General features: G+C 44.1%; 1 protein-coding gene across 2 annotated transcripts in view; it reads left to right on the top strand.

Annotated features, from left to right (window-relative positions):
- The window catches only part of AP3B1 (adaptor related protein complex 3 subunit beta 1), a 588,663-nt gene that overhangs the window by 507,937 nt on the left and 56,148 nt on the right, over positions 1-24,578 (top strand). For both annotated transcript variants that reach the window (XM_077462589.1, XM_077462588.1), the window contains exon 25: positions 21,694-21,791. In XM_077462589.1, the coding sequence (XP_077318715.1) occupies positions 21,694-21,791 (98 nt within the window). The remainder of the gene's footprint in view (positions 1-21,693; positions 21,792-24,578) is intronic.

Raw genomic sequence — 24,578 nt, 5'->3', positions numbered from 1 at the left:
GTATAACCGTGTAAATTTGCTGTCCCCTCAAAATAACTCAATACACAGCCATTAATGTCTAAACCGCTGGCAACACAAGTGAGTACACCCCTAAGTGAAAATGTCCAAATTGGGCCCAAAGTGTCAATATTTTGTGTGACCACCATTATTTTCTAGCACTGCCTGGAGTTCACCAGAGACTCGCAGGTTGCCACTGGATTCCTCTTCCATTCCTCCATGATGACATGATGGAGCTGATGGATGTTAGAGACCTTGTGCTCCTCCACCTTTTGTTTGAGGATGCCCCACAGATGCTCAATAGGGTTTAGGTCTGGAGATATGCTTGGCCAGTCCATCGCCTTTACCCTGAGCTTCTTTAGCAAGGCAGTGGTCGTCTTGGAGGTGTGTTTGGGGTCATTATCATGTTGGAATACTGCCCTGCGACCCAGTCTCTAAAGGAAGGAAAGGGATCATGCTCTGCATCAGTATGTCACAGTACATGTTGGTATTCAATGTTCTCTCAATGAACTGTAGCTCCCCAGTGCAGACAGCACTCACGCAGCCGCAGCCCATGACACTCCTACCACCATGCTTGACTGTAGGCAAGACATACTTGTCTTTGTACTCCTCACCTGGTTGCTGCCAGACATGCTTGACACCATCTGAACCAAATAAGTTTATCTTGGTCTCATCCGATCACAGAACATGGTTCCAGTAATCCATGTCTTTAGTCTGCTTGTCTTCAGCAAACTGTCTGGGGGCTTTCTTGTGCATTATCTTTAGAAGAGGCTTCCTTCTGGGATGACAGCCATGCAGACCAAATTTGATGTAATGTGCGGGGGATGGTCTGAGCACTGACAGGCTTTTTCTTCGTCTCATCAGACCACAGGACATGGTTCCAGTAATCCATGTCCCTAGTCTGCTTGGCAGAAAACTGTGGTCTTTCTTGTGCGTCTTTAGAAGAGGCGTCCTTCTGAGACGATAGCCATGTTCGACCAATTTGATGCAGTGTGCGGCGTATGGTCTGAGCACTGACATGCTGACCCCCCATCCTTTAAACCTCTGCTGCAATGCTGGCAGCACTCATATGCTTATTTCCCAAAGACAGCCTCTGGATAGGACGCTGAGCATGTGCACTCAACTTCTTTGGTCGACCGTGGCTAGGCCTGTTCTGACTGGAACCTGTTCTGTTAAACTGCAGTATGGTCTTGGCCACCGTGCTGCAGCTCAGTTTCAGGGTTCTTGGCAGTCTTCTTATAGCCTAGGCCAGTGATGGCGAACCTTGGCACTCCAGATGTTTTGGAACTACATTTCCCATGATGCTCAACCACACTGCAGAGTCCTTGAGCATCATGGGAAATGTAGTTCCATAACATCAGGGGTGCCAAGGTTCGCCATCACTGGCCTAGGCCATCTTCATGTAGAACAACATGTCTTTTTTTTTTTTTTTTTCAGATTCTCAAAGAGTTCTTTGACATGAGGTGCCATGTTGAACTTCCAGTGACAAGTATGAGAGCGATGACACCAAATTGAATGCACCTGCTCCCCATTCGCACCTTAGACCTTGTAACATAGAAGACAAACTTCTCTTTATGGGAGAACTGAAAGGACTCCTCCTATGCACTGGTGGACTCTAATAAAAGGTAATGAAGGGGGGGTGGAGTTCTCCGGCCCAAGGAATCTGGTCAGAGTCCATACAATATACATACAAAATCATACTTGGGGCACACCCTAAAGATGCGTTTTACATTCAAGATGGTGCTGCTATAAGACCAACAAACAGTACAAAATAGATTACAGCGTACACATACGAAAATTCAATTTTCAATCCTGCAAGGCTATTTAAAAAAAAAAACTGAACATATTAAAAAAATGATTTGATCAAACTATATGGTCATATAGTGCTGAGCACCCGCTGCGTCAGTACCCACTGTAATCTATTTTGTACTGTTTGTTGGGCTTATAGCAGCACCATCTTGAATGTAAACGCATCTTTAGGGTGTGCCCCCCAAGTATAATTTTGTATGTTTATTGTATAGACTCTGATCAGGTTTTTTGGGCCGGAGCACCCCACCCCACCCTCCATTACCTCTTATTAGTGTCCACCAGTGCATAGGAGGAGTCCTTTTATTTACTCCCATAAAGAGGAATTTGTCTCCCAAAGTTGAGACGCAGTGTGTGGGCTTAACACTATATGACCATATAGTGTGACCAAATTCCAATATTTTTTGAATATGTTCAGTTTTTAAATAGCCTCGCAGGGTTTAAAATGTCATTTTTGTATGTGTGCGCTGTAATCTATTTTGTACAAGTTATTGCTTAGGGCTTGCCCCAGGAACGCCTTTTTTTTACACCCCTTTGTTTTATTACATCTTTATTCCTCCTCGCAATTTTGAGTGGGAGATCTATTCTTTTAATTGGATCAGGTAGACCATTTTGTATTACATGGACGTGCTGTCCCCCCCCCCCCCCATAACTATGTTGCGTCTTTCTCATTGTTTTTTTAAGCATTCTTTTTCATCTGGCTTTGTACCATACTACCACCTGATCTCTATCCTCTTCCTACCACATGGGGAATTAAGTCTTGTCAAGTGCAAGTTTAGCGGTACCCCCGTAGGGGCTGCTGATAGATGTGGTCCGCCTCTTGCCAGGCACACAAATCTTCAGACACCCAGTAGTCAAGAAGCAGTCCTTGTACTTTTTTATTTTATTTAGGGGATTGTAACTTGGATGGGAATACGGTAGATATGGGATACCCAGTTGATTGTAAAAAGCAATATAGAGACTGAGAACTATACACCTCCGTTATATACAACTTCCTATCTTTTACCTCCAGCACAAACTTGCTTGTAGAACTACAACTTCCAGGACGAGCTAGCACTGAATTGCAGGCCTGTCAGTGGCTCAGCCAGGCCCAAAGTAAAAATGCTCTTTGCAGGCAGGGACCACAGGACCCTTTGGGATCAAAATGTATGCAAAAATGATAGCTGCCCCACGTGGGTCCTGATTCCAGTTCCACCTCTTCGGGCCCTGCCAGCCCTCCTGACTGCAGCTGCCTCTTTCCACTGTCCATGCCACCACAGTCCTCTCCACTGGCTCTGCACCCATCCCAGACTGCATGCACCCAGTCCTCTCAGGCTTGCCTCCCAGTCCTTCTGACTGTGTGTCACTCACCAGCCCTCCTGGCTGCAACTTGTTGTTCCTCCTGGAGACTTGCCTGGCAGTGTTCTCCTGCTGTCCTCTCCTTGCTCCCGTGCCTTCTGTCCAAGACACTTCCGTGTTTCTTGAGAGGGTCCTGTCCACACCCCTAAGCCGAGGCCCAAGGTTACCCCCCCTTTTCCCTCCCAGACTGACTCAAAGGCCACCGACAGCCTAACACTCCATTTCTAGCTTCCTCCCCCAGCTGGGCTGACCCTGAGTATTTGAGGAGGCCTGCCCCCTGCCAATCCAAGTTGGGTATTGACCAAGGCCCTCAGAATACTCCAGTCAGCTCCACCTTGCCTCTCCTCCTATCTTTCCAGAAGATTCTAGCATGTTCTGGAAATAAGTGGGAGGTCCCAGTGATGCTGCCTGTGAGTCGTTCAGCTCTCCCTAGATTTTTGTCAACCTAGGGAACAAAAAGAGCAGGCCTGGCTACTAGCCAAGTCTGCATAATTGTGCCTACAATGCCAAAAACCCTATCCTTACACTTCTAGCACACTACAGGGTGCTACACAAGCTTCAGGTATTGTCCTTTCAGGCAGCTCTTGAGCTACATGCAATGCCCCTCTCTTACCCAGATTTGGCCAGTTAGCAGTTGCTTGCTGATGACCACCCCTCAAATGGACTGTTTTTGGACATCCTAAAATTATAAAAATTTACTGGGTCCCTCAATGGAATAAAAAAAAGTTTTTTTTTTTTTTTGTACTAACTGTCCCATTCCTCTGTATGCTTGATCATGCTTTATGTACTGTATTTTTTTCTGTTCATCAGTGTCTGATCTTTCTGTAGACTGTGGTAAAACCCAGTATTTCTCTACTTTTTTCAGTCAAGGCACCCTTTAAAATTATGGACAGTATTTGAGGCACCCCATTCTAAAATATAAAAAAACTTTTCTAATAGTCTTAAATAATGCAGCAACATCCACACGTAGGACACCGTTGGAGGCAATTTTTTTCTTCCAAAGCAAATACACTTTTGCACAACGGTACTGACTAGTATTCCAATGTATCTCTTCTCCCTCAATTTCTCTCCATCTGTCAGCTAATGTCACCCCAGTGCTGAGGGAGAGAGGCAGAGGAGGGTCAAAAAAGGACGCTGTGGAGGTGACACCTCCTCCTTATCAACTATTGACTTCATTGGTTTATAGGATGCCAGTGTCTAGACAGTCGTAATAGCGCATAATGAAAACATGTGGCTTTGTGTAACTAAAAGGCAAGCTTCTTCCACCTGCTGGCTTGTGTACAATTTTTTATCAATTTTTAGGCATTTAGGCAAGGCACCCCTGAAGAAGCCGCAAGGCACCCTGGTTGAAAAAAGCTGGTATAACCTAAAACTATTTCCTGTGTCCCTTATTGGACTCCAAGGAAAGGTTTTTACAGCGAGTGCAAAAATCCTATGATCGCTCTGGCCACCTTGGTACAGGCGTACACTATAGCAGATGACACTAATGATTTAGATTAAAGGTCATTTGTGTGAGAATCGGGAAATAGGTACATTCTCTCAACATATGTCTAGCCATTACAGGTGGTATAGGGTAGTTGGTAGATAGGCATCATTTCTAAGGCCGGGTTCACACTGGTACGACATGAATGAATGATTTGTATAGCGCTGCAAATGCGAACTGAATCGCCTCAATGCGCTGGATCTGTCCTGTGTTGTCTTTCTTCTTAGAAGAGGTCTTGAGTTTTTACCTGAAGGCCTGATGGTTTTCTTCCATGCGGATGTAAGTCGGTAGAGCGTTCCATAGCCATGGTCCTTGGACTGCGAATCTTCATTCTCCCTTTGATTTGTAGCGGGATTTGGGAATGAAGACTCTTGGCTTTGGTGCTTGGAGAAATGGTCTGTCCAAAGATGCTGGGAGGTATACTTAGGGTCTTCGTTTTGGAATTTTGGTTTGTGTGTAGGAGAAGAAGCTCTGTTTTTGATTCGTTGAGTTTGTGGGAGCTAGTTTTCATCTGTCCTTGGGAGCACATGTCACATAATGTGTATAAATCAGTAGTTCCCTACGAAAGCCATCTTAACTGGTCTGACACAAGTCTGTCCGTCTTTCAAACAGTTTACTGCACTACTTTGGTCCTACTAAAGCCCATTGAATATCATTGAAGTCGCATCATCATCTTAACTGATCTGACTTTGGCATGCGACTTGTGCTCTGAGGATCTTGAAGGGGAGCCCCCTTGCCAAAAAAAAATGGTGGAGGGTTCCCCCCAACATCCATACCAGACCCTTATCTGAGCATGCAGCCCGGGATGTCAGAAAAGGGGGGGGGACGAGCGAGCACCCCCCTCCTGGACCATACCAAGCCACGTGCCCTCAGCATGGGCTGGGTGCTTTGTGGCGGGTGCCCCCACCCCAAAGCACCTTGTTTCCAGATTGTTGGGGACAAGGGCCTTTTGACAACCCTGGGCGTTGGTTGTTAGGGTCTGCGGGCGGGGTGCTTATTGGAATCCCCCTTTAACAAGGGGGCCCCCAGATCCCGACCCCCCCCCCCCCCACCCTATGCGAATGAGTATGGGGTACGTTGTACCCCTACCCATTCAGCACAGAAAAGTGTAAAAAAAAAACACAGCACTCAAAAAACAGTTTTTGACAAAGTGCTTTATTAAAGCACCTCCAGCGTCTCTTCTTCCTAAGATTTCTTCTCCCTCCAGTGATGTCTTCATCCTCTGGTTCTTGTTCCCCTGGTTCTTCCCCTGGTTCTTCCTCCGGTTCTTCTCTCCACTGATGTACTCTTAAAATCCATACCAGACCAAAGGTCTAGTATGCTCTTGCCAGGAACCCTACACCGTTTTTTTGACAAGGGGTTCCTTCTCAAGATTCCAGACTCCAATTGCCTGGTATTTTCAGGATCAAAGTCCGACCCCGCTCATTGAAGTCGGAAATATAGTCACAGGGCAAAGTCAGATCCACAGTTGTATGACTGTCATGTCATAACAGTGCGAACCTGGCCTAAGTGTGTATACGCTATTAACACTATGCTTTCAGTGCATTCATTGCCCCTGCAGGCTGTGCAAAAAATAAAAATAAAATAAAAACAGATGGGACATTTTATTTGAACAGTTTTTGTATGTTTCCTCCCAATGTGGCTTGAATATTTTTGAGTTGCTGTGCTTTTAAGTAACACACATTCCCATTTTTTTTCCTTGTACAGCTTTTACTATCTGCATTGAAAGTGTTGTTGTTTAACCACTTTCAGACCGGACCAATTTGCTGGTCAAAGACCAGACCACTTTTTGCGATTCGGCACTGCGTCGCTTTAACTGACAATTGCGCGGTCGTGCGACGTGGCTCCCAAACAAAATTGACGTCCTTTTTTTCCCACAAATAGAGCTTTCTTTTGGTGGTATTTGATCACCCCTGCGGTTTTTATTTTTTGCGCTATAAACAAAAATAGAGCGACAATTTTGAAAAAAACGCATTATTTTTTACTTTTTGTTATAATAAATATCCCCCAAAAATATATAAAAAAACATTTTTTTCCCTCAGTTTAGGCCGATACGTATTCTTCTACATATTTTTGGTAAAAAAAAAAATCGCAATAAGCGATTATTGATTGGTTTGCACAAAAGTTATAGCGTTTACAAAATAGGGATAGTTTTATAGCATTTTTATTAATAATTTTTTATTATTATTTCTTTTTACTAGTAATGGCGGCGATCAGCGATTTTTATTGTGACTGCGACATTGTGGGGGACCCATCTGAGATTCTTGACACATTTTTGGGACCATTGTCATTTATACAATAATCACTGCTATATAAATGCAGTGATTCCTGTGTAAATGACACTGGCAGTGAAGGGGTTAACCAGTGGGTGGCAGTGTAGGGGTTAAGTGTTCCTAGGGGTGTGTTACTAACTGTGGGGGGGTTGGGCTTTCATTTAGTGAACACTGATCTCTGCTCCAATCACATGGAGCAGAGATCAGCGTCCCTAGTTGCTAGGCAGAATGGAGAAATGTTGTTTACAACGGCATTTCTTCATTCGGCCGCTCCGTGAGACGATCGCGGGGATGCCCGCGGCGATCGAGTCCGCGGGTCCCGCGACCGGACTCACGGAGGTCCCGACCAGCGCGGGAGCGCGCCGCCGGCGGCGCGCTCCCGACGGCAGGGCGGCAAATTTAAAGGGACGTACATGTACGCCCATTTGCCTGCCCGTGCCATTCTGTCGACGTACATCGTCGTGCGCTGGTCGGCAAGTGATTAAATACCGGGCCTATTTTTCAAACTTGTTTAAGTTAAAAAAAAAATATATACTTTTTTTGCTAGAAAATTACTTGGAACCCCCAAACATGATATATGTGTGTGTATATATATATATATATATATATATATATATATATATATATATATATATATATATATATATATATATATATATATATATATATATATATATATATATATATAGAGATATATATATAGAGATATATATATATATATATATTTTTTTTTTTTTTTTTTTAAACACCCTAGAGAATAAAATGGCGGTTGCTGCAATACTTTGTGTCACTGTATTTGTGCAGCGGTCTTACAAACACAATTTTCTGGGAAAAATACACTTTTGAATTAAAAAAAAATAAGAAAACATTAAAGACTAATGTATGGCCAGCCTATGCCACAGACAGCCAGACAGCTAGCATTTTGAGAAGCACTGTTATCCTGTCTACTTCAAACATCAGCAACACATGGCAAGAAATTATCATGCATGTATTGACTTGTACTTTTACCATACTGTCTACACATAATTTGTGTGTGAAAATAGTTTGGCTTTGTGAATGGAGAAAAACCTCTGTGCAGATGAGTGTATGCTACTTTAAATAATTAGTGTTTTGTCAGTACTGTGAAACCCCATTTTTTCTCGACTTTCTTCAAGAACCATACAGAATAAAAGCATCAATCGTCATAATCATTTTCTTTGCGTTGTTCCAGTAGAAGCACTTTGTCTTGCATCAAATGTAATTGATCCTGAAGCAGCGTAATCACAATTACTCACTTTCTTAATTGGCCTGCCCAAAATCAGAAAATGGAAACCGATCGGCAGTGTTTAGATCAATAGCTTTATAGCAGAGTCTCTGGGGGTTGGGAGATAGTGGTAATGGGCAGATCAATTGACTTTGGATGCCAATCAGCAGCTATGTGTTTTGCATAGTAAATGCTGCTTACTAGTTTAGAAGTCTGCATTTAAAGAAGATCTATATAAGATCTATATATAGCTGCGACGTTGTTGTTTTTATTTTTAATTATAAAACAAAAAAATCTTGTTATTATAGTGTATTTTTTTTTAAGAAAAATAAAATTGGCACATAAACATTTTTACTTTAATTTAAAGGGATATCTGCTCGGTTACTAAGTAGATTTGTAAGCAAGTGCATAACATGAGAGGCAAAAAAAAACAAATTGTGTACAAATTTTTGACTGTTCCAAAATGAGGGAGCTAGTCATGTTGAACCCTCTTTATTCCAAAATAGCATAATGATTTAGGTAATATACCTTCAATAAGTAGGGCCTGGAGTTTCAAAAGTTTCTTTAGCTTTGCGTTTTGTTTGTTTTCTCTTTTTTTATTGAAAAATTGTTGAATTTCTTTTACCGTATATACTCGAGTATAGGCCGACCCGAATATAAGCCGAGGCCCCCAATTTACCCCCAAAAAAACTGGCAAACTTATTGACTCGTGTATAAGCCGAGGGTGAGACATGCCTGTCCATCCCTGTGTGTGTGTCCGTCCATCCCTGTGTGTCCGTCCATCCCTGTGTGTCCGTCCATCCCTGTGTGTCCGTCCATCCATCCCTGTGTGTGTGTGTGTCCATCCATCCATCCATCCCTGTGTGTGTGTGTCTCCATCCATCCATCCATCCATCCCTGTGTGTGTGTGTCTCCATCCATCCATCCCTGTGTGTGTGTGTCTCCATCCATCCATCCCTGTGTGTGTGTGTATCCATCCATCCCTGTGTGTGTGTGTGTCTCCATCCATCCGTGTGTGTGTGTGTGTGTGTGTGTCCAGCCTACCTGTGTCCCGAGCCTTTGTCCCGAGCCTCCGTCCCGTGCCTTGCCTCCTTGCCTCCGTCCCGTGCCGTGCCTTGCCTCCGTCCCGTGTCGTGCCTTGCCTCCGTCCCGTCCCGTCCCGTGCCGTGCCTTGCCTTGCCTCCGTCCCGTGCCCTCTTCGTCGGCGCCTCGGCGGCCATTGTAAAATTCAAAAGCCGCGCCTCCGCCTTCGCCTGTGATAGGCGGAACACTGAATTTCCCAGCAGCCTGTGTTCCGCCTATCACGGACATCGTATCATCCTCGTCCGTAGTACGAGGATGATACGATGTCCGTGATAGGCGGAACACAGGCTGCTGGGAAATTCAGTGTTCCGCCTATCACAGGCGAAGGCGGAGCCGGAGGCGCGGCTTTTGAATTATAGAATGGCCGCTGTCTGTCTGCTCGACACGCTGATCGAGCGGGCAGACAGCGATGACTCGAGTATAAGCCGAGGGGGGCACTTTCAGCCTCAAAAAAGAGGCTGAAAATCTCGGCTTATACTCGAGTATATACGGTACTCATTATAGAAGCAAGGGTAAGATACACTCATCGGCCACTTTATTAGGTACACCTCGCTAGTACCTGGTTTGGACCCCCTTTTTCCTTTAGAACTGCCTTAATTTTTCATGGCATAGATTCAACAAGGTGTTAGAAACATCCCTCAGACATTTTGGTCCATATTGACATGATAGAATCACGCAGTTGCTGCAGATTTATCAGCTGCGCGTCCATGATGCAAATCTCCCGTTCAACCAAATCCCAAAGGTCCTCTGTTGGATTGAGATCTGGTGACTGTGGCGGCCATTAGAGTACAGTGACCTCATTGTCATGTTCAAGAAACCATTGGTAAGATGATTAGAGTTTATTTCAGTTAATGTTGCCTTTCTGTCATCTCAAACCAGTCAGCCCAGGGCTGCGCTGACTTTGGACTTGATAAAACACAGTGGACACCAGCAGATGACATAGCTCCCCAAATCATTACGACTGTGGAAAATTTGCCATTTCATTTGGAAATCAAGGTCCCAGAGTCTGGAGGAAAAGAGGAGAGGCACAGAATCCAAGTTGCATGAGGTCCAGTGTAAACTTTCCACAGTCGGTGATGATTTGGAGAGCCATGTCATCTGCTAGTGTTGGTCTACTGTGTTTTATCAAGTCCAAAGTCAGCACAGCCCTCTACCAGGAAATGCTAGAGCACTTCATGCTTCCCTCTGCTGATCAGCTTTATGGAGATGCTGATTTCATATTCCAGCAGGACTTGTCACCTGCCCACACTTCCAAAACTACCAATACCTGGTTTACTGATTATGGTATCATTGCTTGATTGGCCAGCACACTCCCCTTACCTAAAACCTATAGAGAATCTGTAGCATATTGTCAAGAGGAAGCTGAGACACCAAACCAACCATGCAGATGTGCTGAATGCTGTTATCACCTGATCACCTCCATGCCACGTTGCATTGATGCAGTAATTCATACAAAACGATGCCCAACCAAGTATTGAGTGCATACTATACTGTACATGGACATACTTTTCAGTAAGACATTTCTCTATAAAAAACAATAAAAAAATAAAAATAAGTATTTTTATTAGTCCTATGTAATCTAATTTTCTGAGATACTGAATTTCGGGCATTCACTAACAGTAAGGCCGCGTACACACGGGCGGACTGTTCGCCCAACCTTGTCCGCTGAACAGTGTTTGGGCGGACAGTCCGCTCGTGTGTGGGCTTTCAGCGGACAGTTTCAGCGGACAGTTGGACGGACAAAGTCTTTCGGAAATTCCGAAAAACTGTCCGCTGAAACTGTGTTTGAGCGAACAGTCCGCCCGTGTGTGGGCCTGTCCGCTGTACTTTCGAAATGAGCGGACTGTTCCCGCTCGGAAAGTCCGCCCATTTCGAGCGCGTGTACAGGTAGGCGGGGCCCGTGAAGGAGACGTCGCGGGCTCCGCCGCCTGGAATGGGCTTAAAGGGGAACCCCAACGCCGAAAAAAATCGGCGTGGGGGTTCCCCCAAAGTCCACACCAGACCCTTGTCCGAGCACGCTACCCGGCCGGCCAGGAAAGGGGGGCGAGCGAGCGCGCCCCCCCTCCTGAGCCGTACCAGGCCGCGTGCCCTCAACATGGGGGGGTGCCTTGGGGAAGGGGGGGCCGCGCACCCCCCACCCCAAAGCACCTTGTCCCCATGTTGATGAGGACAAGGGCCTCTTCCCGACAACCCTGGCCGTTGGTTGTCGGGGTCTGCGGGCGGGGGGCTTATCGGAATCCGGGAGCCCCCTTTAAGAAGGGGGCCCCCGGATACCGGCCCCCCACCCTATGTGAATGAGTATGGGGTACAATGTACCCCTACCCATTCACCTGTGAAATAAAGTACAAAAAAAAACACAACACAGGGAAAAAATATTTTATTGCACAGCTCCGGGGGTCTTCCGTCTTCGGGGGTCTTCTCGCCGGACTCCTCCGCTATCTGTGTGTAGCTCTTTTACTAGCGGAGGAGTCCGGCTTTCTTCCTCCCCGCCGCCGGCCTCTTCTCCCGACTTCGGGGGTCTTGTCCCCCTCTTCGGTTCTTCTGCCGGGCCACCGCGCCTTCTTGTAGCTCTTTTGCAGGCGGTGGCCCGGTCTTCTGTCGCCGCTGCCTTCCGTTCTTCTGTCGCCGCCTTCGGTTCTTCTGCCGGGCCACCGCGCCTTCTTGTAGCTCTTTTACAGGCGGTGGCCCGGTCTTCTGTCGCCGCTGTTGTCGCCACCGCCGCCGCCTTCCGTTCTTGTTCTTCTTCTTGTTCTTCTTCTTCTTCCCCAGGAGATGTTGACACGTCGCTCTCTCCGGCCGGAATGCCAGAGCCGCGCTGTGCGGTCACTTATATAGTGACAATGGGGCGGTGTCACATGGTATATGTCATATGGTATATGTCACATGGGTTGGTCACATGGGTTGATGTCACATGGGGACTATGACATCGTAAGGGGGCGGGGTCACCATGTGACCAACCCATGTGACATATACCATGTGACACCGCCCCATTGTCACTATATAAGTGGCAGCGGAGCGTGTCCCTGGCATTCCGGCCAGAGAGCTCGTCGAGTCAACATCTCCAGGAGAAGAAGAACAAGAAGAAGAACAAGAACGGAAGGCGGCGGCGGCGGCGACGACAGCGGCGACAGAAGACCGGGCCACCGCCTGTAAAAGAGCTACAAGAAGGCGCGGTGGCCCGGCAGAAGAACCGAAGGCGGCGACAGAAGAACGGAAGGCAGCGGCGACAGAAGACCGGGCCACCGCCTGCAAAAGAGCTACAAGAAGGCGCGGTGGCCCGGCAGAAGAACCGAAGAGGGGGACAAGACCCCCGAAGTCGGGAGAAGAGGCCGGCGGCGGGGAGGAAGAAAGCCGGACTCCTCCGCTAGTAAAAGAGCTACACACAGATAGCGGAGGAGTCCGGCGAGAAGACCCCCGAAGACGGAAGACCCTCGGAGCTGTGCAATAAAATATTTTTTCCCTGTGTTGTGTTTTTTTTTGTACTTTATTTCACAGGTGAATGGGTAGGGGTACATTGTACCCCATACTCATTCACATAGGGTGGGGGGCCGGTATCCGGGGGCCCCCTTCTTAAAGGGGGCTCCCGGATTCCGATAAGCCCCCCGCCCGCAGACCCCGACAACCAACGGCCAGGGTTGTCGGGAAGAGGCCCTTGTCCTCATCAACATCCCTTCCCCAAGGCACCCCCCCATGTTGAGGGCACGCGGCCTGGTACGGCTCAGGAGGGGGGGCGCGCTCGCTCGCCCCCCTTTCCTGGCCGGCCGGGTAGCGTGCTCGGACAAGGGTCTGGTGTGGACTTTGGGGGAACCCCCACGCCGATTTTTTTCGGCGTTGGGGTTCCCCTTTAAGCCCATTCAAGGCGGCGGAGCCCGCGACGTCTCCTTCGCGGGCCCCGCCTACCTGTACACGCGCTCGAAATGGGCGGATTTGCCTCCGCCTTACGTGGGCGAGTCCGTTCATTTCAAAAGTTGAGCGGACTGTTTGGCAAACAGTTCGTTGAAACAGTCCGCTCGTGTGTGGGCAAGTCCGCTCATGCAAATTTTGAGCGGACTGTTTGCCGAAACTGTTTGACGAACAAGGTTGGGCAAACAGTCCGCGCGTGTGTACGCGGCCTAAGCCATAATCGTCAAAACTAAAAAAAGAAATGCTTGAAATATCTTACTATGTGTGTAACACATCTATATAAAATATGAGTTTCACTTTTTGAATTTAATTACTGAAATAAATTAACTTTTTGATGCTCTTCTAATTTTTTGAGATGCGTCTGTATCTTGAGCACTTTCTCTTGCCAGTAGCATCTTGCTGACCTGAATATCATCTAAGTTTTAAATATTTTTTTCAGCCCCTACATAAATAGTACTTTTTTTTTTATTATTCTGCTTTATTCTAGTTTATATATTTTTGATTACAAGTCTAACGAGCAATATTTAAACAGACATGAACACAAGCAAGCTAGAATCATTCATTCTTTGTTAATCTCGCTTTAAAATCTTTGTCTTAAAAAGTTCGGCCCATCCATAACCAATGGTAAATATTCTTTTTAAATATCATGGACATTAATCAATTGATTTTCCTATTACATATAATTGTATTGTTTATTAAAATGGACCTAAATGAATATCCAAAATCAATACTTAACAGCGATCTGGGACGCTAGCTGCTTGCTTTTGTGTGGTATTGTTTATTGGCTTTTTATTGATCTATTTTGTGTCATTTTGTTATGCTGATATTTGATTTATATGGTGTTTATGCATCACTGATATGTGAAAGCTTCTGTTTTTATACCATTTTATTTTCTGTATAAAACTGGTATTGTGTAGCTTTGTTAGAACTAATAAGAGTTTGCAAAGAACCAAATGAAAATAGCTCTCATTTTGTATTCTACATTTGTTAAACTTAAGAAGTGGCTTGGTAATTGTCAACATAATGTGCAACATTATGGAACAAGTTAAATGTAACTATTTACGACTAGAAAAACTAAAAAGTTGCAGCTAGAATGCGATTGGGTCATTCGTTATATGGCTTTACATGGGACAAGCTTTTTCATGATGTGTTTTTGGAACTGTTGTGCAACAATCAGTTGTTTTTAGGGACTTCATTATGGAAATTCGCTAATATTTTCTGCAGAATTGGCATGGAACCACACAGAATTTTGAACGAAAACAAGAAAGTTGCCTAAGTGTGCCATACTTTGTGCAATTTTCTTTCCTTTAACCGGTTAAAGGAAAGATAATCATTCAGTGTCAATGGGGGAATCCCTCCTGCTGCGCTATTGTTTTTTACCATGGGAGGTTCCCTCACCGTCAGAATACAATGATCAATGCTGTACTGAAGTCGATTTATCGAATTCAGTACAACCAGCTTTCTTAAATGGATAAAATTTTCCGAATTTCGATCCATCAATGGCCGACTTAACATGTTATATATAAACACTGTAGTTGATTTACTAAAACTTGAGTGCAAAATATGGTGCAGCTGTGCATGGTAGCCAATCAGCTTCTAACTTCAACTGTCCCAGTGTGTTCGCATGCAGAAGCGAACGCATACATAAACCACATATTAAAACGGTGTTCAAAGCACACACGTGAGTTATCACTGCGAACGTTCGAGCGAGAGCAATAATTTTGGCCCTAGACCTCCTCTGTAACTCAAAACATGTAACCAGTAAACAAATTTAAAGCGTCGACTATAGGGATTTTTAAGTAGCGAAGTTTGGCACCATTCCTCAAGTGTGCAATTTTGAAGGGCAACATGTTATGTATCTATTTACTCTGCATCTTTCACATTTTGCAAAAACATTGGGCTAACTTTAATGTTTTTTTTGTTTGTTTTGTTTTTTAAAGCACATAACAGTGTTTTTTTCCAAAAAAAACGCGTTTGATAATTTGCTGTGCAAATGCCGCACGAGATAAAGATGCAACACCACCATTGTATTCTCTAGGGTCTTCGCTAAAAAAAAACATATGTTTTGCGGTTCTATGTAATTTTGCTAACAAATAAATGATGATTTTTACATGTAGGAGAGAAATATCCGAATTGGCCTGGGTGCTCCAGAACGCCTGGTGGTGCTCCCTGCATGTTGGGCCTCTGTATCTGACCACGCTGTGTAAATTTCTCACACATGTGGTATCGCCATACTCCGGAGTAATAGAAGAATGTGTTTTGGGGTGTAATTTGTGGTATGCATATGCTGTGTGTGAGAAATAACCTGATATGACAATTTTGTGAATAAAAAAATAAAATAAATCAAATCTTGATGTTGCAAAGAATTGTGGGAAAAAATAACAACTTCAAAAAAACTCACCATGCCTCTTACTAAATACCTTGGAATGTCTTCTTTCCATAAAGGGGTCATTTGGGGGGTATTTGTACTTTTCTGGCATGCTAGGGTCTCAAGAAATGATAGGCCGTATGTACATCAGGTGTGATCAATTTTCAGATATTGGCACCATAGCTTGTGGACTATCTAACTATCTATCACACAGACCAAATAATATACAACCGATTTGTACTCTTTTACCAAAGATATGTAGTAGTATAAATTTTGGCCAAAATTGATGAAGAAAAATTACAAATTTGCTAAATTTTGTAAACAAACGAAGAAAAATAAAATTTTTTACCGAATTTTCTTTTTTCTTTTATAGAAAATGTTATTAAAAAAAAAACCCAGCAGTGATTAAATACTGAGTAATTATTCAAAATGTGAGAGCACCGAAAGTTGGTCTGATTATTAAGGGGGTTTAAGTGTCCAGTTGTCAAGTGGTTAATCGTGCTGCCTCTCCCGTGCCAGGGGCTTCAGCCTCTAGGCAGTCTCGACTGCCTCAACCGTCAGGTTCAAGGGGAAGTCCCCAAGGGCAGCACCAGGGTCAGGAGAGGTCTTGGGGCAGAAAGCCCACAAAGCAGAAAGCTAAAGCCTCCTCATGAAGGGACGCACTCGCTTGGGTGGGGGGGAAGGCTCCTGCAGTTCTCAAGACCTGGCAGGAACAATGTCAAGACAGAAGGGTGTCTTCTACAGTTTTCCTCTAGGTTACGACTAGAGTTTCCGAGTTTTTCCATCTCCTCGTTTTTTCTAAGGGAAAATGTTCCCAAGGATCCAGAGAATAGAAGTCTCTCTTTCTGGCTCTGTATCATCTATTATCCCAGTCGGTGATATCAGAGGTTCCCTTGGTGGAACAGGGCACAGGGTTTGATTCAAACCTTTCACGGTTCCAGAACCAAACGGAGAGGTAAGACCCATTCTAGATCTCAAAGATCTGAATCGGGACTTAAACATCCGATCTGTCCATCCTGCAAGTAGGGGAGTTTTTGACTTTAATTGATATCAAAGATGCATATCTCCATGTGCCTAAATGTCTGCGATTTGAAATCTAAAATCATCATTTCAGTTGTGGCCCTGCCATAGGGTTTAGCCACAGCACCATGGGTGTTCTGAAAGATTCTGGCACCTCCTTTAGCCAGATTAAGGGCTCAAGGCATATCGGTCCTAGCCTATTTAGATAATCTACCTTTAATAGATCATTCAGTCTCAGGTCTAAACCAGAGTCTGATCGCAGAATTTCTGGGTTGGATACTGAACCTAGAAAAATCCTCCTTAAAACCATTAAGGAGATTACAGTACTTGGGGCTGGTTATGGATACCGTACAGAAGAAGGTATTCTTACCCCTAGACGAGAATCAGTTCCATTGTAGAACTAATTCAACTTGTCAAAACAAAGAAAAATCCTTCCATTCGGCTGGGCAGGAGATAGTTGGGGGAAGCGTTGGCCTCCTTCGAGGCCATCCCTTATGTGCAGTTTTCTCTCAGGACTGCTTCAAAACACCATCCTGTCGGTCTGGAATAAAAGGACTCAGGCCTTCATTTTTTCCCAAATACGCTTGGCTCCCAGTGTAAGTCAGAGCCTAAATTGGTGGTTATCCAGCAAAAGGGAAAATCTCTTCTACCTGTATCCTGGAAAGAGTTAACAGATTCCAGCCTTCTAGACTGGGGAACAGCCTGGGAAGAAGATTCTGTCCAGGGGAGATGGTCTAGTTTAGAGGACCTTGCCTATCCTTTTTTTTTTTTTTTTTTTTTTTTTTTAATTCGGGCAGTATGTCTGGCCCTAGAATCTGGGACGGTCAGACTACGGGACTGTCTTGTCAGGATTCAGTCCGACAAGGCCACTGCTGTGGCTTACGTCAATCACCGGGGGGGGGGCACAAGAAGTCGTGCAGCCCAAAAAGAGGCAAATAATGTTCTAGCTTGGGAAGAACACAACATTCCTTGCCTATTGGCAACTTAAATTCCAGGAATAGCGGCTGCGGACGCTGCAGCTCCCGATGGAAAAGGGAGGAGTAGCGTTGCCACATTTAAGAACATACTTTCTATCAGCCCAGCTCCAGCATTTGACTGGGGCTGGACTGGAAGAGGGTGGCTGTCCAAATCATAAATTGATGATTAATAATGCATATCATAGAACTCTAGTTGAAGTTCTGGAGGCTAATTCATTCGCTTGTAAATGCCCCACCAATGCCTTGGCGAGGAAAGTATGGCAGATAGCTAAGCAACTCTTGGCCTATGGGGGGGTAACTGAGTATACCCCCCTATGGAACAACGGAGAACTGGCCGAATTAAACTGTATAGCCCGGTCCCTGGAGTGGGAGAGGAGGGGGATTAGAAGACTGGTGCATCTCTATCAGGGGAACACTATGAAATCTTTCGAAGACCTTCGCCAGGAATACGGCATCTCCAATAAAACATTTTATATATATTTGCAAGTGAGGCATGGGATACATTCACAGTATGGCACACTTATTATTGAGAGGACAAAGAACCCCTTGTTACAGAGATTCCTCGAGCAAGGACAAACAAAGGGCCAGATCTCTAGCTTATATACAAAACTCAGGGATAAAGTTTTGAATGGAGAAGGACCGGATAAGAGCAGGAGGGGATGGGAGGAAGACTTGGGACCAATTGAGCAGGAACAATGGGACGAGATCCTAGCACAGGGGAATTTGGTGTCTATCTCCCCATCACAGCGTATGTCCCATAAGCTCTTCCTATATAGGGCATACTATACCCCCAAAAAAATGCGGAGGATAAGTAGTAAGTCTAACGGGGAGTGCCCTAGATGTAGAGCACCAGGAGATCTGCTCCATATGGTATGGAAGTGCCCAAAACTATATCGGTACTGGATAGAAATTGTGCACAGAATAAATAGAATTTTTAACACCACCTTAGAACCTGAAGCTAGGACTTGTCTATTAGGGATTATGGAAAGGGGTGGAATCTCTGCTGCAACAAAAATATCTATATTAAGATGCCTGTACCAAGCCAGACGCTTAATTGCGATGAATTGGCAGGCAAAGAATCCTCCAGCACTGCAAGCATGGATAAATGCCATCAATTCTATAATTTGGTGTGAACGGGCAATGTATATTAGACAAAATAACCTTAAAAAATTTAAGCTGCTATGGAATCCATGGTTGAGGGACATCGGCTTCCCCCTAGATGAGATAGTGGAGAATGGGACCTAGAGTGCACCTATTGGTCTCAGGTCGGGGGCGGTCTGGGAGCCTACTGGAAGTTCCTTATTTCTGTCCCTGAATGGATTCGCCACTCCGTTATTGGCTACCCAAATAAGCTTGTTTGGATTTAGCAGCGTGTGTTCGAAGAACAGGGGTATGGGGGGGAGGAGGGGATAGCTTTACAGGGGCGTTAGCGATAATTAGAGGGACAGATATGACTACGTCATTGGCGTTAAGTAGTTTCTTTGGAAGAAAAACTCGGGATTTTTGGCTGATATGTATACCCCCTCTATGTACGCAAAACCATGTTTTATTTACGTATGTATAAGTTCAATTTCTTTTTCAATAAAAAAACAATTAAATTAAAAAAAAATTCCAGGAATAGAGAATTGGCAAACGGACTACTTGAGTCGCCAACAATTATTTCCGGGAGAATGGTCTCTTCGCCCCGACATCTTCCTAGCGGTAAGTCAGAGATGGGGTGTTCAGGACATGGGCCTATTCACATCCAGATTCTACAAGTCGACAACTTTGTGTCAGGAACAAGGGATCCGCAAGTAGCCGGAACAGACACATTAGTCCTCCCATGGGATCAGTTTTTTACTGATCTATGCATTTCCTCCACTTCTGCTACTTCCACGCCTTCTCTGCAGGTTCAAGCAGGAACAAAAGGAGGTGATTCTGGTGGCCCCAGCAGGCTCCAGAAGATCTTGATTTAATGAGATCATAAGATGGTAGTAGGAGTCCTTTGGACTCTGCCATTATAGCCAGACCTTCTTGCACAAGGTCCGGTATAACATCCTACCTTGTGGACGAAAAATTTAACAGGTTTGACTGTTGAATCCCACTTTATAAAGGATTGTGGGTGATTTCCTTCAGGTAGTGTCTACTTTGATTAATGTCAGGAAGCCGGCTTCCAGAATCATTTACTATAGTCTGGAAGGCATATGTTTCTTGGTATGGATCCAGGGGTTGGCACCCCAGGAACTATGTCAGAGGCAGGATCCTTGATTTCCTGCAAATGGGATCTGAAATGAAGTTGGCCTTGACTTTCATCAAGGGCCAGATCCAGGCCTTGTCAGTGTTTACTTTCAATTGCCTCTTGCTTTCCAATCTTGGGCTTATTCAGGGGGTAACATGGATTAATCCCCCTATCAAGGCACCTCTAATCATTTGGATTTGAATTTGGTCTTTTTGCTTTGCTGAATCAGCTGTTTGAGCCTTTATGAGAAATTGCCTTGGTCCTTTTTGATAAGAAAGATAATCTTTCTAAATGCCATTTCTTCTGCTAGAAGAGTATCAGAACTAGCAGCTCTGTCTTGTATAGAGCCATATTTGATCATACATAAGGATGAGTTGGTTTTATGTCCTCATTCTGAATTCCAGTCAAATGTGGTAACAGGTTTTCATTTAAACCAAGATATTATTCTTCCTTCTTTCTCCCCAGAGTCAAAATCTAGAAAAGAGAAGGCACTACATTCCCTTGATGTAGTAAGAGTGATCAGAGTCTATTTAAAGGCGACCGCTCAGGTTTGCAAAACACATGTTTTGTTTGTAATGCCAGAAGGTCCAAAATGTGGACAGACAGTGTCAAAATCCACTATTTTCCAAATGGATTTGCCAAGTGATTGTTCAAGCTTCAGCTTAAAGAAGAAAATTCTTCCCTCTCATGTTAGAGCACACTCATCCAGGGCTTTAGTGCCTCTTGGGTGGTGCATCATCAGGCCCCTATGGCTCAGATCTGTAAGGCCGCGACTGGGTCTTCGGTTTATACATTTATCAGATTTTATCAAATCAAAATTAAAGGTCATGAGGATATTGCCATTGGGCGCAGTATACTGCAGGCTGCAGTATGAGTCCTCTGGCCTCCTGTATTTTGTTGTCTCCCTCCCTTCAGTTGCCGTTGCTATGGGACATCCCACATAGTAAGTACTATGGCTCTGTGTCCCCTGATGTAAGAAAAGAAAACGGGATTTTTAAAACGGCTTACCTGTAAAATCCTTTGATGTACATCAGGGGACACAGAGGTCCCTCCCTTCTTGGTATACACTTGTATTGCTTGGCTACAAAATTGAGGGCTCCCAGTAAAGGGAGGGGTTATATAGGGAGTACACTTCTTGCCTTAGGGTGTGCCAGTGTCCATCACCTATCAGTGGCCCTATAACCCACATAGTAATTACTATGGCTCTGTGTCCCCTGATGTATATCAAAGAAAAGGCTTTTACAGGTAAGCGGTTTTAAAAATCCTGTTTTTGTTGGGTTGGGTTCTGTGAACTGATTTATCCTACAGCTTCTTATGTGTTTGGGAGACTTGTGTCCATCTTGGTCCTACTTTAGCAGGTATTTCCTCCCTGTGAGATTTTTTCTGTCATTTTTTCATGACTGATAAACCAGCATTTTTGGTTGTAGATTTGATGGACTGTACAAAATTAGAACTCTAGTGTCGGGATCATACTGCTACAGTCCTCAAGATATACAGTAGGCGACTGGGGTGGTTCAGCCCCCAAAATCCAACTATTAATGTTCTGGTGTTTATAAAAAGTGTTGGTTTAAAAAGAAAAAAGAATTCCCCTTCGGGTAAACGAAATACATGAAGGTAATCGTAATCTTTTGCCTGTAATGACCATTTAAAACTGATTATGTGGAGGTGTGTGTGTTTAATTTAGTCACCTGATCATGGGAGCTTTCCTTTAGGCAGATATTAAAAAAAAAAAACCTTGAATCCCCTTTTTTTCCCAGAAATGATGGCAGCCATAGCATTAGCTAGCAATTCATTTTTACCTATTCTCATATAAAAGTTTCCGTGAGGCAGTTGAGTGGTATTTCAAGTAGACGTTCCATAGCTCGAGCTTAATAGCAGAGAACAAATTCTTGCTTAATAAATATTTCTCTAATAGTTTATTTTTATATTGTTAAGAATTCTTAAATCCTTGATTAATTGTAATATTTTTTTTTGTTTATCCTAGCACTAAAGAGGATCAGTTTGCTGTTGGAATTCAGCCACCCCCAGGTGAACTTCTTCTCCCAGTTACTATGTCAGAAACCGACTTTAAGAAAGAGCAAGGTGAGAACTTTCAGCTCTGTAATGACATTTTTAGTCGTGACATGGTACTATATGATTGATCTTAGACCACAAAGCAGTTAAGTGCACCTGTCATTAGTGATACAAAAGGAGTAGGACAGAGAAGGTAAGCACACATGTGAATACAGTAGTGAAAATTTTGCCTATTTATAAAAAAAAGTTTAAATTGTATATAAACAAAAATAAATTATTTTACTTTAGCAATCCTTACATGTGTGGCTGCATTAGTTTTCATTTTTCAAGTTAAGGACATATTCAGAAGTTACAGATAATAGTTATTGATAATGGCAGAAGTGCAGTGTCCTTGTATGTAAACGTGAGCTGAAAAGACAGCAAGAACAATCTCCTCATTTTTGTAAACTATTAATCTCATTAGGCACCATGTTGTTTTTTTGTTTTTTTTCACAATCAAAATTGGCACCATGTAATAGAGATGAACAAATGCAGAAATGTTTGACTCCAGCTTGTGTGACAACCAATGCCGCCTCCTATAGATACAGTGGAAGTGTGTGCATAACCATCCAGGGACAGGAAGCATGTTTTTTTCAGGATCACCAGTGGAAGATACCAGGATTTTGACTTGGCTGTAAAATCTTGGATCACATTAAAAAACACAGGAACGTTAACTCAGATCCCCAGGATGGTAATCCTCAGTTCAGAAAAGAGCCAAAATCTGAGGCCAGCACCTTCGTGAACACTCATTTCCATAGCTAGGCCAAAGGGCAGAGCCATAAACCGAAATTGTTTTTTCCCCACTGCAAAGTGCAGGTAGTGCTGAGGAAACAGAAGTATAGGGATGTGGAGATAAGCATTCTTGATGTGTCCCGAGACCAGAAAATTCCCCAAATCGAGGGAAGCACCTAACAAATTGAATATTGGACCTTTTTGAATGTGTCAGAATTTGTTTAAAGTGGCTGTAAACCCGATTCATGAAATTTGAGCTGGGCACAGATCTGTGGTGTTTTGTTATCTCTCTTCATAGCCTGTATCCTGAAGCTTCTTCCTGCTCCGTTTATCAGCCTGATAACTTTTGACAAGCTTTCCGAGACGGGAGATAGAACTGTGTGTCGGCGGGTGGTTTTCTAAATTAGCAGACTGCTAAACTAGTCACATGCACGCTCTGCATGTGTGGGGAGGGAGTGTGTGCCTTTCCTCCAATCAGCTGTCTCACAGTGTATCAGCAAGTATCCACACCTACAGGGGAAACGGGAATAGAATATTCTAAAGGAACGTGCACTTTCTAAACCGTATATAAAGCTGAAGACAGAAGATATACATGTAAAACCTTTGTAGGGACATGTTTCATCCCTGTGTATCATTTGAGGATGTTCACTTCACTGGGTATATGTGAGGGTTTGCATCCACTTTAAGCGTTTCAGATCCTGAATGGGATGCACCTAACCATTTTGTTTGGACGTTGTAAAGAAGTTGGAATACGATCTATGAAACCTTTCTGGTTTTTAAATAGTTTAGCTTGGGCATTCCTCAAACTCCTCTCTAACCGGACATCTAAATTGTGTGTTTTTTTTTTATTCCACTCGGCTGCAGACCAAGTCATTCCCTGCTCTACAGTACACGTAAACAAGGGGACAGGATGCTTGTGATGTCAGTGTCTTATTTGTTCAATGTTGGGTAAATAAGTTCATGAAAGGTAAGCAGTTCCAAGTTGAGAAGACACTCGCACATGAACTGAGCGGGGTGGGGGGGGGGCTTAATCTTCACCACCTTCTGGATAGACAGGTTTTTATGGACTGGGTTCTTATGCAGCAGACCATAACCCTAGACCTGTAAAGCACCCCACCACATAGATGTAACTGCCTGTCAAAGTGAGCACCACAAGTGGGGTCCAGTGTCAATGCAACGTTATAGGCCTTCCTCGTTCTTCCACAGGGGTCCAGGTACTACTCCTCTGGGATATAACCATTCATAGGTATGGATCCAGAAAGCTATAGAGCACTGATGTTCAGCAGAAAAAGGCAGTTCAAGTAGAAATCCATGCTTTAAAACAGAAAAGGTTCTCAGAAGAATCTTTTGCACAATTAATTTTAGATTTACCAAATCTATGTAAAAAAAAAAAGGCTTACATTAACTTTATAATCAATGTGTATCCAATCAGACAAGCCCTGGCACTACATATATTGTTGGTAGATCTAAAGGTAGTTGCACAGTCAGAGTGTAGCCTGTTTGCTAAGCTTAAAGTTCTAACACTAAAACATTTTTTAAATTTAATGCATTCCCTGCATTAAGGTAAAAAAACGTTTTAGGGGTTGCTTTGCTCACCACCTCATCTAAACACTTACCTTACTCTTGGATCGATCCAGCCCTGTGCCCAATTACAGTTCTCTCGCCTGTCTCCCTCTTCACACAGGGACTTACGAGCATGAGCTGATGGCTCCCGCTGCTGTCAGTCAAATCCAGGGAGGGCAGGGACAAGCATAGCCACACAAAGCCCGGTTCAGGAGCAAAGCCCACAGGTGTGCCCCCATTGGAGGCAGAGACTTGGAGCCGCTCTGTGCAATTTCATTGCACTGAGCAGGTAAATAGAACATGTTTTTTCCTTTACGTTTTTGGATTTAGGTACGCTTTAAATATGATTCTAGTCCTAGATGAGCTTTTTTCCCACTTGTGTACAAGTTACTGTAGTAGGATCAGCAGGTTCAGCTGTGGGTGAGTGACTTGTGACAGGCAGAGTACTGTCATGTGAGAAAATGCTGTCTTGTCACTTTGTCACCAGTTAACAGTGGAAAAGGGTGTGTCGGGCTACAAAAT

The sequence above is a fragment of the Lithobates pipiens genome, unplaced genomic scaffold (assembly GCF_037356315.1).
Source record: "Lithobates pipiens isolate NorthernLeopardFrog02 unplaced genomic scaffold, aLitPip1_a1.2 Scaffold_3, whole genome shotgun sequence".
Taxonomy (NCBI): domain Eukaryota; kingdom Metazoa; phylum Chordata; class Amphibia; order Anura; family Ranidae; genus Lithobates; species Lithobates pipiens.
This window is presented reverse-complemented; position numbering and strand designations above follow the sequence as displayed.